At 43.0% G+C, this 17,001-nt stretch overlaps 1 protein-coding gene across 1 annotated transcript in view; it reads right to left on the bottom strand.

The window, feature by feature from the left end:
* Positions 1 to 10,628: 10,628 nt before the first annotated feature.
* Positions 10,629 to 17,001, bottom strand: part of LOC142184830 (ectonucleoside triphosphate diphosphohydrolase 8-like) — a 31,828-nt gene continuing 25,455 nt past the window's right edge. Inside the window, exons 7-10 of the mRNA XM_075259929.1 lie at positions 15,880 to 16,149; positions 14,830 to 14,940; positions 14,602 to 14,739; positions 10,629 to 11,809 (exon numbers count right to left, since the gene is read on the bottom strand). Coding sequence (XP_075116030.1) covers positions 11,630 to 11,809; positions 14,602 to 14,739; positions 14,830 to 14,940; positions 15,880 to 16,149 — 699 coding nt within the window. The 3' untranslated portion in view covers positions 10,629 to 11,629. The remainder of the gene's footprint in view (positions 11,810 to 14,601; positions 14,740 to 14,829; positions 14,941 to 15,879; positions 16,150 to 17,001) is intronic.

The following is a 17,001-nucleotide window of genomic DNA, read 5'->3' as shown; positions in this document are numbered from 1 at the left end:
ACAGTACAGAGATAATACACACAGTGATGTCACAGTACAGGGATAATACACACAGTGATGTCACAGTACAGGGATAATACACACAGTGATGTCACAGTACAGAGATAATACACACAGTGATGTCACAGTACAGGGATAATACACACAGTGATGTCACAGTACAGGGATAATACACACAGTGATGTCACAGTACAGGGATAATACACACAGTGATGTCACAGTACAGAGATAATACACACAGGGATGTCACAGTACAGGGATAATACACACAGTGATGTCACAGTACAGGGATAATACACACAGTGATGTCACAGTACAGGGATAATACACACAGTCATGTCACAGTACAGGATAATACACACAGTGATGTCACAGTACAGAGATAATACACACAGTGATGTCACAGTACAGAGATAATACACACAGTGATGTCACAGTACAGAGATAATACACACAGTGATGTCACAGTACAGGGATAATACACACAGTGATGTCACAGTACAGGATAATACACACAGTGATGTCACAGTACAGGGATAATACACACAGTGATGTCACAGTACAGGGATAATACACACAGTGATGTCACAGTACAGAGATAATACACACAGTGATGTCACAGTACTGAGATAATACACACAGTGATGTCACAGTACAGAGATAATACACACAGTGATGTCACAGTACAGAGATAATACACACAGTGATGTCACAGTACAGAGATAATACACACAGTGATGTCACAGTACAGAGATAATACACACAGTGATGTCACAGTACAGGGATAATACACACAGCGATGTCACAGTACAGGGATAATACACACAGTCATGTCACAGTACAGGGATAATACACACAGCGATGTCACAGTACAGGGATAATACACACAGCGATGTCACAGTACAGGGATAATACACACAGTCATGTCACAGTACAGGGATAATACACACAGCGATGTCACAGTACAGGGATAATACACACAGCGATGTCACAGTACAGGGATAATACACACAGTGATGTCACAGTACAGGGATAATACACACAGCGATGTCACAGTACAGGGATAATACACACAGTGATGTCACAGTACTGAGATAATACACACAGTGATGTCACAGTACAGGATAATACACACAGTGATGTCACAGTACAGAGATAATACACACAGTGATGTCACAGTACAGGGATAATACACACAGTGATGTCACAGTACAGAGATAATACACACAGTGATGTCACAGTACAGGGATAATACACACAGTGATGTCACAGTACAGGGATAATACACACAGTGATGTCACAGTACAGGGATAATACACACAGTGATGTCACAGTACAGGGATAATACACACAGTGATGTCACAGTACAGGGATAATACACACAGTGATGTCACAGTACAGGGATAATACACACAGTCATGTCACAGTACAGGGATAATACACACAGTGATGTCACAGTACAGGGATAATCCACACAGTGATGTCACAGTACAGGGATAATCCACACAGTGATGTCACAGTACAGGGATAATACACACAGTGATGTCACAGTACAGGGATAATACACACAGTGATGTCACAGTACAGGGATAATGACCACTATGATATCATAGCACAGGAATAATGCGTGCACAAAAAGATCTCTGTGTGTACACTGTGACATCACAGCATATGAAGAAAGTAACTATAATAATGTCATATTCAGGTTTTATGATGTCCCTGTAAAGTAATGAAGGTGCCTTCAGTTTTCTGTGTATATTCATAGTTATCACTAATCACACCCTAGGTCTCAGGGAAAATGGTATCCTTAGTTGTTGTTGCCATCTAGCAGCTCCTATGTCTGATAGGTCCATGGTTTACCCTCCCTTGTTCACTATTAATGTGGATAATCTATATTACCGACTGTACACGTATATATTCTGAATGAAAAGCTGGGAATAAGCTGCTGCCAGACATTGCTGGAGTGGTATCTCTTCTGAAAAACAGCAGTCCAATCTTTCTGATGGCAGGTGTTGTGGGAAAGTCAGGACACCCCAAAACACATTAAATGGTTGGCCAGTCCTGCAGAAATCAGTGGGTCCATCTGACATTAATGTGATATGCATGGTCATCCGGAAGTCTGAGGAAAGCAATGTACTGGTAATAAATGTATTAAGGTAGGAAGAAAGTGATAAGAGGGGGCCAGTGGCGTAACTAGGAATGACCGACCCCCTCCTACGCATTCCTGCGTGTTCTATTATGCCCCATAGTGGCCCCTTCACACAGTGTTATCCCCCATAGTGGCCCCTACACACAGTGTTATCCCCCATAGTGGCCCCTACACACAGTATTATGTTCCTCAGTGGCCCCTGCACACAGTATTATCCCCCATAGTGGCCCCTACACACAGTATTATGTTCCTCAGTGGCCCCTGCACACAGTATTATCCCCCATAGTGGCCCCTACACACAGTATTATCCCCCATAGTGGCCCCTACACACAGTATTATCCCCCATAGTGGCCCCTGCACACAGTATTATGTCCCACTGTGGACACCCAAAAACAATTATTATACTCTGGGGTCTTTTCAGACCCCAGAGTACAATAATCGGAGACCCGGGACCCTAATGTCCCGGGCTCTGTGGCAGCTGCCCCTGCTGCTATGGCGGTAGTTACGCCACTGGAGGGGGCTGAAGTGTGTTGGGGGTATCTAGGATGGTAGGAAGGGAGATATAAATCTGTATTGGTGCAAAGCCTAGCTTATTTTGGCACTGAAAATTCAGTGTCGCTTTTTGTTTATGCTGTTTTTTGCATTGGACGCTGTTTTTGACGCTGTTTCAGTTACTTATTTTTTGAAGCTTTTTTTTTAACCAGCCCATTTTTTAACTAGCCAGCCCACTGGGCATGGCCAAAACCCACCCCTTTTTGCCTCTAGGCGCCATTTTAGCTCACAACTCGGACAGAGCAGAGCTGACAGCTGTCTTTCAGAGCTGACTGCTTTTTAATATCAAAAAATAAAAAAAAATGGCATGGAATCTGATGTTCTTTTTCACAAAATGGCTGCAGGAAGAAGCCAAGACCCAGGACCACTCCTCTGGGATGTGACTTCATAAAATATGACATAAAAAATCCTCACTGTTTCAGTCGCTTTTTTTTGCCAAAACAGCAGCAAAAAAAGTGACGAAAATCAGTGAGGCTTTTTTTTTCAGCGCCCCATAGACTCCCATTGATTTCTTCAGGCTGAAAACGCCTGAAGAAAGGTCATGTTGCTTCCTTTTCTGCTAGCAAAAAAAGCTAGCAATAAAAAAAGCTAGCAGAAAAAAAAAGCTAGCTGTTCACATAGGGCTCCATTGTAAAGGGGCTGATTTTGAAGCGAAATCAGCTGTCAAAATCAGCCTCCATGTCCCCGTGTGAACTAGCCCTTATATGTAGTCTGCCAGGCCTTCATCACCATGGTATTCTTATGTTATTGTAAACTAGGCATCCTCTCTGCTAAGGGGTTAAGTAACTTAATTTCTAGCTCTCCTGGTGTACACAGAGCACAGACAATGGCAGAATTGTCACAACCTTATTATGGTGCAAACAAATTTACTACGTCTCCTATTACATTTCACTGCAGAAACTTTATGTTCGTCTCCAGGCTGACTCATCTGAGGAGGTTATTAATAAATGGGTCCATCCTCTTTACATATGAAATGTCATCTCTGTATGATGGACATTTGCCAAGGGATCCACCAGCAGTATGTTATGGGGTGGCCGGATCCTTATAAATTCAACGGCTCATGTTAAGGGTGCAGCAAATCGAATATGTTGCATATATATATATATATATATATATATATATATATATATATATATATATATATATATATATATATATATATATACAGTGGCGTAACTACCACCATAGCAGCGGTAGCAGCTGCCACAGGGCCCGGGACATTAGGGGCCCGGTGACAGCTGCTACCGCTGCTATCATTATTCTCGGAGGTCTTTTCGGACCCCCGAGTATAATGATCGGGGCCCCCTGTTGGTGGAATACTTTCCACCAACAGGGGGCCCCGAAGCTGCAGCAACGGCTGAGACACAGGAGCTGCATGCAGGTCTGGCTCCTGTCAGCGCTTCAGGACGCTCCCCCTCTCTCCCCCCTCCCTTTCTCTGCCTGTCCTCTGCCCACCAATGAGAGGAGGAGGCGGGGCTTATCCCTGCCGTCCTGCACTGGAGGAAGAAAGGAAGAAGGAAAATGAAACTAAAGCTACACAGGTACGTACTGGGGTTACTTATTAATGTCAGGCATATGGGGGGATTACTTGTGTTTTAGTAACTCCATGTGCCTCATATTAATAGCAGTTAACCCCATCATCTCCCTCACATTAACCCCTGTTTGCCTCACCATAAGTTACTGATATGTGAGACATATGGGGGTAATAGTAATGAAGATACTTTATTATTACCTCCATGTCTCTCACATATCAGTAACTCTTATGGTGAGGCACACAGGGGTTAATGTGAGGGAGATGATAGGGTTAACTGCTATTAATATGAGGCACATGGAGTTACTAAATTGTAATGCACATGACCAGATTTTTTATCCACAATTTGTCCTGGTATAGTGGTCAGCGGGTGACGTGACAGTATTTAGTCCTGTAGGGGCCACTATGGGACTTAATACTGTGTGCAGGGGCCACTATTGGGTATAATACTGTGTGCAGGGGCCACTATGGGACATAATACTGTGTGCAGGGGCCACTATTGGGTATAATACTGTGTGCAGGGGCCACTATGGGACATAATACTGTGTGCAGGGGCCACTATTGGGTATAATACTGTGTGCAGGGGCCACTATGGAACATAATAGAGCGCGCAGGAATGCGTAGGAGGGACTCGGTCGAGATCTTCGGTGTCGGGGGGGCCCCATGTCAAAAGTTTGCCACGGGGCCCCGCCATTCCTAGTTACGCCACTGTGTATATATATATATATATATATATATATATATATATATATATATATAAAGCATAAAGATATCTAGCAGCCACCAATCCTCCATCACTTCCATGGAATTCACATGCTCGTTTGTTTCAAGTTCAACTTCCTTGTTAATCATGTAGGAGTTCGGGAATCTCCAATGATCCTGTATTGATTCAAGCATGTCTATGGCAGGGTGTAGACACCTGACAAAACCTCTTTGTATGGCAATATGTGTTCAACTTTCATCCTGTATATGACATTGATATAATTTAGCCTCCATTCAGATCATTTTTTTTAAAATTAATTTTAAGGCTAAGGCCCTTGGTAGCGGGCCGCAGCCAAAAAGCGCTGCAGGTAAAAACACAGCAGAAACGCAGTGCTTCCCGCAGCACTTTTCACAGGAAGCAGAGTATTTCTCTGTGGACTTTCTGCTTCCATTATACCTATAGGGAAACCGCCTGCAAGATGGATGGGTGGTTTGGACACCATCATGGCTGGTTCTTTTATTGGTAATTCTCTCACCGCTGATGTCACAGTTTTTATGTCCTGCTGTATACTTTTCCATTGATATGGGTATTGTGTTGCATCAGTTTATTTGTGCCTAATTACTAGGACAAGTATTATTTTTCTTCAGGGGATTTTGTTAATGATCTTCCTTTGTACTAATAAAGTTTCTACGTATATTTTTGTAATTTTAGTGCGGTCTTCATATACACATTACCTTTTTTCCCCTCTTGTGTGGTACATTTGCTCAGTTTTACTGTCTGGGCTGCACCTAGAAAGAGGGCAAAAATCCAGCTCAATGTGGCACAGAATGGCGCATCTCTGGAGCCATTAGATTTACTGGAAAACTAGAAACTGGTGTGAGTTATACAAGGAATCTCTGACAGGTTCCTGACTGACGTAGATTTTTTTCAGACATACCTGCATGTACAACAATTATGAAGAGGCCGGAGTCTTAGTAATTCTGGGACGTGTTTTACCTGACCAGGAATGAATTAAGACTGGCGTAAGAAAAAAGTTTTACATCCCTTTATTTAGTGGTGCCCGTTTTATATGGCAGGTTCTACATGTTAATGTAATCACTCTCCAAATGCTTCGAAACTAGAGGGAATTTGTGACCTCAGAACAGGGTGGACCCCTGTACAAGAACAGTTATGGGCTTCTTGTTTTGCTGTATCTCACATACAGCCGTCCTACTTACATCTCTCACACAATCCAAATGTGAGCCGTGAAATTCACATTCACGCATTTTATCTGCAATCAAATGGACAGTAGAAAGACATGGATAAGGTGTGAGGGCCTACTGGCCTACTGCAGCAACGCAGGTCGCACCAATGCTCCCCCTGGATTCAGATGTTTATGCCTTATTTTTGCAATTCAATAATATTACACTGCAAACATGCTGGGACTACAGTGCCACCTACTGAGCATTTATCATTACTACAGATTTATTTAAAATCAAAATGATATACAGTAGTTAAATTGGTAGACCAGATCAACATTTTAAAATATCCTCCAGGGTTTGTAAAATCAGGGAATCCTGGGAAATGTGGACTGCATTAGGGGAGCCATATCAGATGGGAAAAAGGAACTAAGATAGCTGACAACCCATAAATAGCACATTAAATACAACAGGAATACACAAGAGTGTCTACACTATTCTTTAATAGTAACTATCCTGATAGACAAATTTGGACCATCTCATGCAAAGTGAATTTATCGTAAAGAGGACCTTTCATATCCTCTACCATGTGACATACTATATACGGCAATGCAGACAATTCGATTAAGTTTTGCAGGTGAGTGCCCTGGTACCAGAGATATATTGGTGCCATTAGTTTCTTTTGCATCATCACTGGGTGATGAGGAACGCGGCGCCCACCCCCTGCCCCACACACCCAGTACAAGTGAACTGCAAATTGTCAGCTTTGCAGCAGTATATAATATGTCATATTGTAGAGGACATGAAAGTTCCTCTTTAGGGCTAAAGTCCCGTGTAGTGAAACACAGCTAAAAAAAGCTGCATTGCATTTTTTTCAGCAGAGTTATACATTGAGTTTTTCCTTCCCCTATTTATTATAAAGAGAGAACGCTTCCGATTCACAGCTGAAATTAACATGCTTCATTTTCGTTTCCACAGCAGCCTAAAATCTGCAATGCTTGAGGCTAAGGACACATGAAGGAGGCCGCAGTGAACAAGTTTATTCCGGCAGCGCTTTTCATAGAAAGTCTGCAGAGGTCTCCTCTGTGGACTTTCTGCTTCAGTTATACCTATAGGGAAACCACCGGCGTTTCCGTACGTATAATTAACCAGCTGGGATTTCCAAAAACGCAACAGGTTTGGAAAATCGCAGCATTTCTGTTGTGCATATTTCTCTGCAATGTGTGGATTTGCTAGAATCCCATCATCTTTGCAGAGACTATGAAACACTGTGGCCTTTATTTTACATAGGGCCCCAACTTAAAGGGGAAATAACCATATGTAAGTTTGCATTCAATTAAATGTTAAACTTTTTTGCACCTATAAAAATTTTGCAGAGTTTTAAAGATTTTCTCTATTTTGGCAACAGTCTTTTGTCAACCATGAATGATTACAACCAGAAATGCAGGAAATTTCTAAGTTCGGAAGCCCAGTAATGATTGGTTTCCTGATTGTGGTTGGGTCGTCTTCTCGTGTATGCATTGTCCCAATACATTTCTGTGTAAGGAATAAGGAATTACTGTATTTTTCGGACTATAAGACGCACTTTTTTTCCCCAAAATTTTGGGGGAAAAGAAGGGTGCGTCTTATAGTCCGAATGTCCGAATTTCGCCTGGCACCCGCCGTAATAGAGAGGCGGATGCCGGTAAGGGATAGATGCAGGTGCCGGGGCCTGAGACATCGCTGCGCTCCTCTGCCCTGCATGAAGCCAGCAGCGGGAGGAGTGATGCTATTCTGCTCCTCCGTCCCCCCGCCGCTGGCTTCATGCAGGGCAGAGGAGCGCAGCCATGTCTCAGGCCCCGGCACCTGTGCCGGCGTCTATCCCTCACCGGCATCCGCCTCTCTAGTACAGCGGATGCCGGGTCAGTATCGGTGGCCCCTTCTCCCCCGGCCCCGGTCCCCACCGGCCCCATACCTGTGAAGTTGCAGGTCGGCTCCTGCGCGGCGATATCGCAGGAGCCGACCTGTTTGGGTGACAGCCGGGAGCCTAATGAGGCTCCCGGGCCTGTCACTGCTATATTAGTATTGCGGCTGGGTCTATGACCAGCCGTAATACTAATAGACAGAATGTTCCATAGATGGCAATACACTTGTATTGCCGTCTATGGGACTTGCAATCAAGTGACCGCAGGTTCAAGCCCCCGGGGGGGGAATAAAATAGTAAAAAAAAAAAAAAAGCTTTAAAAATATATAATAAAAATATGAAATAAATAAAAGTTCTAAATCACCTCCTGTCCCTAGAATATATATATAAAAGTAGAAAATCATATATCATAAACCACCGTTTTTTTTTTCAATACAAGGTGATCTAAGCAATAGATATTCCCCAAAATGGTATAACTAAAAAGTACATCTGGCCCCGCAAAAAAAAACACTCCTGTGTCCCCGTACAGCTGCAGGGTCACCTGTCAATGTGGTCTTGCAGCTGTTGCAAAACTACAACTCCCATATATTAAATATTTTACCATTTTTTGCTTCAAATTTTTTTTTCCCTATTTTCCTCCTCTAAAACCTAGGTGCGTCTTATAGCCCAGTGTGTCTTATAGTGCGAAAAATACGGTACTGGCTGGGTTTCTGACAAGACCACATATACTTCCTATATTTATGGTCATATCCATTGGCAACCAAAACAACAGGCTGTTATACGTTAAGATGGAGAGAGGAAATCTCGTTTTTAATTATGTATATTTGCAAAAATGTTTAACTTTTAGTTGTCTACAAGTTTACATGTGGTTATGTTCATGGGAGAATCCCTTTAAGATAAAGGCTCACATGACCTAGTCAATATTCATATTCTTAAAGGGATTGTCCTGATTTAATTACTATGGATTAAAATGTTGGTGCCCAGTTACCCGCTGCAGATATTTGCAACTTAACAGGCAGCAATGCCTTATAACTTACCCTTGGGCTTGTGGGTCAGGGAATCTCTATGTCGTATATGGCAGAAATCCATCTTACAGTAAATATTTGCAGGAATTCCTATTCTGTTCCCATAAAACCGGGTTCCACCTCATTCCCAGGAATATCCGTGGACTCGAAGGACCTGCACTTGTGTTAAATGTTTACAAGTGTTGTAAAACAAAACAGATTGTACAACACATTGCAGATGATGTGATCTTACAACATTCGACCTCTGATCTAGCAGCTGCCAATAAAGTGACTTCACCAGGATATCAATGCTGTAATGTAAGTGAAGGACTGGAACAAGAGCCAGATATGTTCTGCAGGTGCCAAGACAATACTTCACAACCCAAGCATGCAAAAGGCAACTTAGTAGGCAAAAAAGAACATTTTATGTCATTGTCATATCTAAAGAAACACAAAACCTTATATGCATTCACTTTCTTTTGCTCCCTGATATCAGCTGGGTAGCAGATAACTGTAGTGATGTTCAATGGGATGTGACAACAAATTCCCTGTCACCAAGATGTCATATATCTTCAGAGGTACAAGTTTGTCTTCAGGTTTAGTGTCCCTTAAAGGGAAAACATCATCAGAAAACTACAGATTACTTCCTTATCCAGACAGAATCTGTCAATTATTATTAAATGGCAGATCACATCCTGCTGGAAGAGGCCTAGCTAATGCATGATAGGCGAAAGTATATACACATAATGCTGCGTATACAGCTGCCCTGATCTTGGTCTCTGGGAGAGGGACTATAGGGTCATCTCTTCATAGAAGCTGTTTTAGTCTATAAACACATTTCTGTCCATTAAAGGAGTTATGCTGTCCTCATACCTCCACTGATCAGCTAAAGGGGTCGCAACACTTGTCCTTTCACCATTTACATCAGACACCCTCTGTTTAATAGCTGCTGTGCCATTCACTTCTATGGGGCGAGGCTGGTATTACAACACACGCAGCTATAAAACTGACAGCATGTGATGAAAACAGTGAAGGGATCACCGAGCTCACATCACATGACACATAGATGTCATCAGATATATAAAATTGTTACGATATTTTTTCTATTCTATAAACTTACGTAAAGTAATGATATTTGCTCTGGATGACATGATCCTGGAATCTTTTTTCCCACCCATCTCATATGTAAGAATCTCAGAGGCAGCCATATAAGTAGAAAACAGTGAATAGTTATTTATTCATGTGCAAACATAAAAGAGTTCATTGTAAACATCTGCTTTCACGTGATAGGATAAGTCATTGTGCACATTCAAGTAACGCTTTCCTTAAAATGTTTCAATTGATAAAACTAGCTAAAAACATAAAAGTAACTAACAAGCAATCTAGTGATGTATAGCGCAAACTGAGGCACGGAAGAAAACAGAGGCAAGGGAGTTGTTAAGAGTATAATTTGTAACAAATCCCTAAAAGTTATTACAAAGTAATTTAATGAAACTTTTTGGACAACTCTTACTGACGTGTTGGACTGACAGGTGTACAGAGCTACAGTACGTAGACATAGAGTTAACTGGTGATATTGGGGGGAGGTCTGGCTTTTGAGACCGCACTGATAGGGGGGCAAGTTCCCTGTTTGAATGGAGCAGTGGTCAGTGATGTGCACCGGTTACTGTCTATGGGACTGATGGAGATAGCTCAGTACAGTGCTCAGATATCTTCAGCAGTCTCACAGACTTGGAATACAGCAATAGTGTGACCACAGCTCCATTAACACAGGGAATCAAGAGGACATGTCCAGTTCAGATTTATCACATTCCCTTCTTTCATGTCCCACTCCCTTGTGCAGAAATCCATACAGGTAGTCAACACAGGAGGAGGGACCTGGTGTTTCTCTACTTCATGGAATAGGAGGGACGGGCATCACCATGACCTCTGACAACAGAGCACAGATATGGGGATAGTCCCTCCATCACAAGGATTCAGAGGCCCCTCTCATCTGTGTGTAACCCTACAATAATCATTCCTAGTAGTATCGCTTTGTTTCATTGACTCCTGAGTACATTGACTTCCTTGTCCATCTCTGTTTCTTGTTTATTTCCAGTTTGCTTACACACGAAGATGATGATCCAGAAATCTGGAGCCTTTGTCCTTGGAAAGACATCAATTCATGTCATCTAATGATCCAGGAATGACTCCATGAGAGCCAGAAGTCCTGACACTGACTGAGAACTCCTTGGTTCACCCAAGCTCGGAGGAAAGCTTCATCTTAGCTCATATGAAGTAAGATATTTTCCATGTTGCTTAAAAGGCTCCAAAGGGAGAAGAGGAAGGTTTGGTGTCTGCCTTGTATCTGTACTGAGCATGACAGATATATTGTAATGTATGGATCCCATGCCCTAGTCCATAGTAAGGAAAAATGAGGTTTTGCCATCAATTTTGGTTTATCTAGACTAAGGACATTCATCTACACCCAGGTTTCTTCCGATATCAGTCATATAATGGCCATGTCAGTCTTACAACCTGTAGCCGAATATCCATTAGTCCGTGAGGTTTACGGTTTTATTTATTTCGGTTCATCCTTCATATTCCAGTAATTGTATGGAAGATTTCAGCTATTGAATGTAAAAAAACAGCATAAACAATCCAAGGGCAAGACTGAAGACAATAAAGAAAACCGCGGCCACCCAGACCCCGTAGGGATGTGCTCTCATGGTGGATGGGGCCTCTGATGGGATCATGTTGGTCAGGTTCAGCATGTAGCCCAATGTCCAGCCAATGTCTGTGTTTGCAGCCTATAAAAAGAGAAAGTTAGACATGAGGGACACTAGCAAGTACTAGAAATACAATTTGTAATAACACTGCATTAGTGAATAGCTGCATAGCCAATCATGTAATAAGTATAGTAGATCTTTTCCTGGGATAAGACTTTCTCAATCTGTTGGTGTCTATACAGTATATATATATATATATATATATATATATATATATATATATATACAGGGTATCCGGAAAGTAAGTACACAAAATAAAAAGGTGGACTTTGCCGTATATGAAGCGTTTTTGTTTTTTTTATTAATGAACATGTGACCGGAAATGCAACTTGGCGGCGCTGCAGGTAGACCGACTCAGTGAGTGTAAGCGTATTCGCTTTCATGCATTTTGTTGACATAAGCCATGCATCGATTCACATGGATGGAGCGAGCAGACATGCATCTGGCCTACGGTGCCGCAGATGGAAACGATAACGCAGCAAGGAGAATTTACACAGAGAGGTTCCCTAATCGTCGTCTGCTGAATCTACGTACATTCGTCACTACTGACCGCCAGCTTTGGGAGCGCGGAGCGTTTTAAGCATCTGATCGCATGGGCCGTCCTCACTCTGTGCGGTCTCCGGAGTTTGAGGAGGATGTCCTGCAGAGGTTTGGAGAGAACCCAAGCACCATCATGCGTGCTTTTGGCAATGCAACATGGGAAAGTAAAAGTTAGCAAGTGACTTGTTTTCACAATTGACACCGGCAGTCAATCTTTACACAAGCACACGGTTTATGATTTAAGACAAACAAGTCTGTTGTGTGGGAGGTATTGTATGACAAGGGCCTGTACCCATTCCGCTTCTGAAAGGTTCAGGGTCTGAAGCCAACTCACTACCAGGCTTTGCGTCAATTTCTATAGGTGATACCTCCAGCAGAATGTGCAGGATCCCGTCTTTGCAGGGATTGTCATGTGGATGGATGAAACCTGTTTTACCAGGGACGGATTCTTCAACAACCACAACAGCCACATCTTGGAGTACGTGAACCCTAAACCCCACTTTATTCACCAGAACCAGGATCAGTTCTCTGCAAATATCTGGGCTGGAATTCTGGGACACAACATCTTAGGACCCTTTTTCCTCACACCGAGACTCAATGCCAACAACTACCTGGCATTTCTGCAGGATGATTTGCCAGTGTTGCTCAAAGACATGCCTTGGAGCATGAGGTCAAGGATGTGGCTCAAGCAGGATGGAGCACCTCCCCATTTTGGCTGCATTGTCCGAGAACACATCAACAACCGATGGCCAAATCAGTGGATCAGATGCGTCAGACCTGTGCTGTGGCCCCTCGCTCGTCAGATTTGACCCCACTTGATTTTTCTTATGGGGACATGTCAAGTCCGTTGTGTATGCAACGCCTGTGCTAACTCGCGAAGCGCTCGTGAACCGCATCCAGGCTGCGTTCATCGCAGTGAGGGCCATACCAGGAGTCTGAACAGGTGTGTCAATGCATCTCCTGGCGTTGCACTGCTTGCATCGAGGCAGGCGACCAACACTTCGAGCAATTCTTGTGAATAAGTTACAGTGATTAAAATGATTTCCAATTAGAGCGCATTTCTCTTTTCACATGGCGCAGTGAAGAATAGAAAAACGACATCTCGGTCTACCTGCAGCACCACAACGGTGCATTTCCAGTCACATGTTCATTAATAAAAACCGCTTCATATAACTAAAGTCCACCCTTTCATTTTGTATACTTACTTTCCGGACACCATATATCAATTAATTAAATTAATTAAATTAAATTAATTACCTAAATAATTAATTGATTAATTTAATTACTTAATTGATCTACACTCCAGTGTCCGTGGTTAATCGGTCCCAAGTCTACCCGTGAATACTGGAAACGGTGGAGAGCATCAAATACTGTTCCGCATAATGGGTAGAACCAGAAGTAAATGGCTCAATGCAGGCCTGGTCACTGCACAGTGCACGGAGCCATTTGCATCTGGCTCCATACAATACTCAGAGAATAACCGCCCCCAACTATCTTATATGAATGACTTATTGTAATAGATCCCCCCCTTGCTGTGCATTCAGCCTGACAGCAACCAGGCTGAATGTGGTCATAACTGTTGATGAACCGGAATAGCTAAATGTATGAAGTCAATAGGAACACCATCCACAACCAGTCACACCCACATTCAGCCTATCTGTGGTCAGCATGAATGCGCAGCAGGGGAAAGGACTGCCCACTCTATTCCAGTGACATAACACCTTTAACTGATGAGTTATCTTTAGATTAGATAATTTGAAAATTGGTGTGGGTCTTATACCTAGGACCCCTGCCGATCAGCTGTTTCAAGAGACTATAGGATTCAGATGAACGCTATTGCCTTTTGTTAGAAATCCAAGCACAGCTCCATACATTTGTATAGTGGCTATGTTTGGTATGATAGTTCAGCCTATTCACTTGAATGGGACTGAGTTGTGATCAGGCCATGTGAGCAATGAATATCAAACAGTGGATTCATGTGGATTCTTCCACTGATCTGCAATTGATGACCTAACTTAAAAGCCCAGAAAACACAATTCATGGCACAAACACTATCATAGGAGGCTTATGTGGAGTGCTAGAAACCCACGCAAACATGTGGAGACAAACTCGATTCAGAAGTTGCCCTTGGTGGGATTTGAACCCAGGACCCTAGTGCTACAAAGAAACACTACTCTGAGGCCCCCACTCACAGTCACATTTGACTTAAATAGTGGAGTGGTCAAAAAAGAGCTTTGTAGTGCACAAGCAGATGGGTGGTATGTTGAGGTCACCTGTTTCATAAAGCTGATAGAGTTCCAGGATTCGTCATTGAATTTGTAGGCGTAGAGCAGCAGAGAGAGGATATAGTTGGCACTAGCACAATAATCTCTAAGACGGTCTTTTCTTTCTTTCGGGAAAACTGACTGAAGCTGTGTACAAAAAATAGTGTCAGAATTAACACGTGTAATATGTGGTGGGGGGTCCAACAGCTGAGATGAAGGGTCTCTGACAATGGTTACCTCTGTCCAGTCTTGGGCACAGTAGGTCTCCACTGTACTTTTAACCGTAGACAAATTCTGTCCTGACGTTAGGTTGAGAAAATCAAATGTGTAGAAGAAAGCTGAGAAAGCCTGGGTGAGAGGAAATACAGAGATATTCCCATTAGATCACATCATCTCACAGGACAGGTAGGTATATATATATATATATATATATATATATATATATATATATATAAATATTAGAGATGAGCAAACAGTGAAATATTCGATATTCGTTTCGAATAGCCCCTCAATATTCGACTATTCAAACGAATATCGAATCCCAGTATAGTCTATGGGGAAAAAAAGCTTCATTTTAGGGGAAACCACTATTCGACTCAGGAGAGTCACCAAGTCCACTATGACACCTCAGAAAATGATGACAACACCTCTGGAATGCAACTTGGACAGCAGGGGAAGCATGTCTGGGGGCATCTAACATGCCCAAGTCACTGTATTATGCCACTAATTATGCGGGAGGTGACTTTTTCCCATAGGAATGCATTGACCAGCGTTGATTGGCCGAATGCCATACAGTGTACAGTATTCGGCCAATCAACGCTAGTTCTGCCGGAGGAAGCGGAGTCTAAGATCAGTCCACAGCAGTCTCCATTGTGGTCCGATTTCAGATGTAGCAGAGTTCAGCTGTGCGCTGAACTCTACTACATCTGAGATGTAGCAGAGCTGGCTGTGCGCTGAACTCGACTACATTTGAGATGTAGCAGAGCTGGCAGAGCGCACAGTCAGCTCTGCTACATCTCAGATGTAGTCGAGTTCAGCGCACGGCCAGCTCTGCTACATCTCAGATGTAGTCGAGTTCAGCGCACGGCTGAACTCTGCTACATCTGAAATCGGACCACAATGGAGACTGCTGTGGAATTTTTAGTGCGTTTGTCGCGTGGTATTTGATTGGAATCGAATACCTCGAACAGCCTGATATTCGATCGAATACCAATTCGATCGAACGCCGTTCGCTCATCTCTAATATACTGTATATACCCAGCTGCAATCCATTGTAGGGTTACTTACAAAAAAGTTTCCAACAACAGGCGGCTGATAGACCCCATCAAAGGAGCAGGACGGTTTACCCAAACAGGAAGTGGTATTAAAGATGTTTTTAAGAGTTTCATAGCACTGGTTAGCATTGCCGGAACCAATTACGCTGAATGTTTGTGTTAGTGGGGTCGATGGAGCCAACTTCACTGTGCAAGGACTGTCATAGAGAGACTTCAGGGTCATCGTCTCCTGGTAGCCTTTAGGATAGCAAGGGATGCTAACAGGACTGGTCAGGTCCTTTCCCTAGACAAAAAAATAAAATCTAAGTTTTACAATTTTATATTTTTATCTATCTATCTATCTATCTATCTATCTATCTATCTATCTCATATCTAACATCTATCTACCGTATTTTTCGGACTATAAGATGCACCTAGGTTTTAGAGGAAGAAAATAGGGAAAAAAAAATGTCGAAGCAAAAAATGGTAAAATATTTAATATATGGGAGTTGTTGTTTTGCAACGGCTGCAAGGCCACATTAACAGGTGACCCTGCAGCTGTACGGGGATGCATAGAGCATTTTTTTTCGAGGCCAGATGAACTTTTTAGTTCTACCATTTTGGGAAATGTCTATTGCTTAGATCACCTTTTATTTAAATCAGAGGCAAAACGGTGAAAAAAACCCGGCGGTTTGGCACTTTTGATTTTGAAGTTCACCATACAGGAAAAATATTAGTAGACCGGGCATTTTCAGATACAGGGATACAAGTGTATTGCCGTCTATGGGAGATCCTGTATATTACTATTGCTATGACAGGCCTGGGAGCCTTCAGTTGGCTCCCGGCTGTCATAGAAACAGGTCGGCTCCTGCGACCTCACCGCGCAGGAGCCGGCCTGCAACTTTAAAGGTGTGGGGATCGGCCCCGGGGCTAATTTTAAACTTTGGGAAGGGGGGGGACTTTGATGCCTGCGATCTGAGATTGCAGGCATTAGCTCCGGTGTTTCCGCTGTAACAGTTACAGCGGAGACCTGATTGTTATGGCAACCGCTCTGCAGAAGCGCGGACGCCATTATCCTTACAGACCCAGCATCCACTATCATAGAACGGCGGATGCCAGGGAGGGTTTTATCCGGCGGCACAGGTGCCGGGCCCTG

This window comes from Leptodactylus fuscus, chromosome 11 (assembly GCF_031893055.1).
Source record: "Leptodactylus fuscus isolate aLepFus1 chromosome 11, aLepFus1.hap2, whole genome shotgun sequence".
Classification (NCBI taxonomy): domain Eukaryota; kingdom Metazoa; phylum Chordata; class Amphibia; order Anura; family Leptodactylidae; genus Leptodactylus; species Leptodactylus fuscus.
This window is presented reverse-complemented; position numbering and strand designations above follow the sequence as displayed.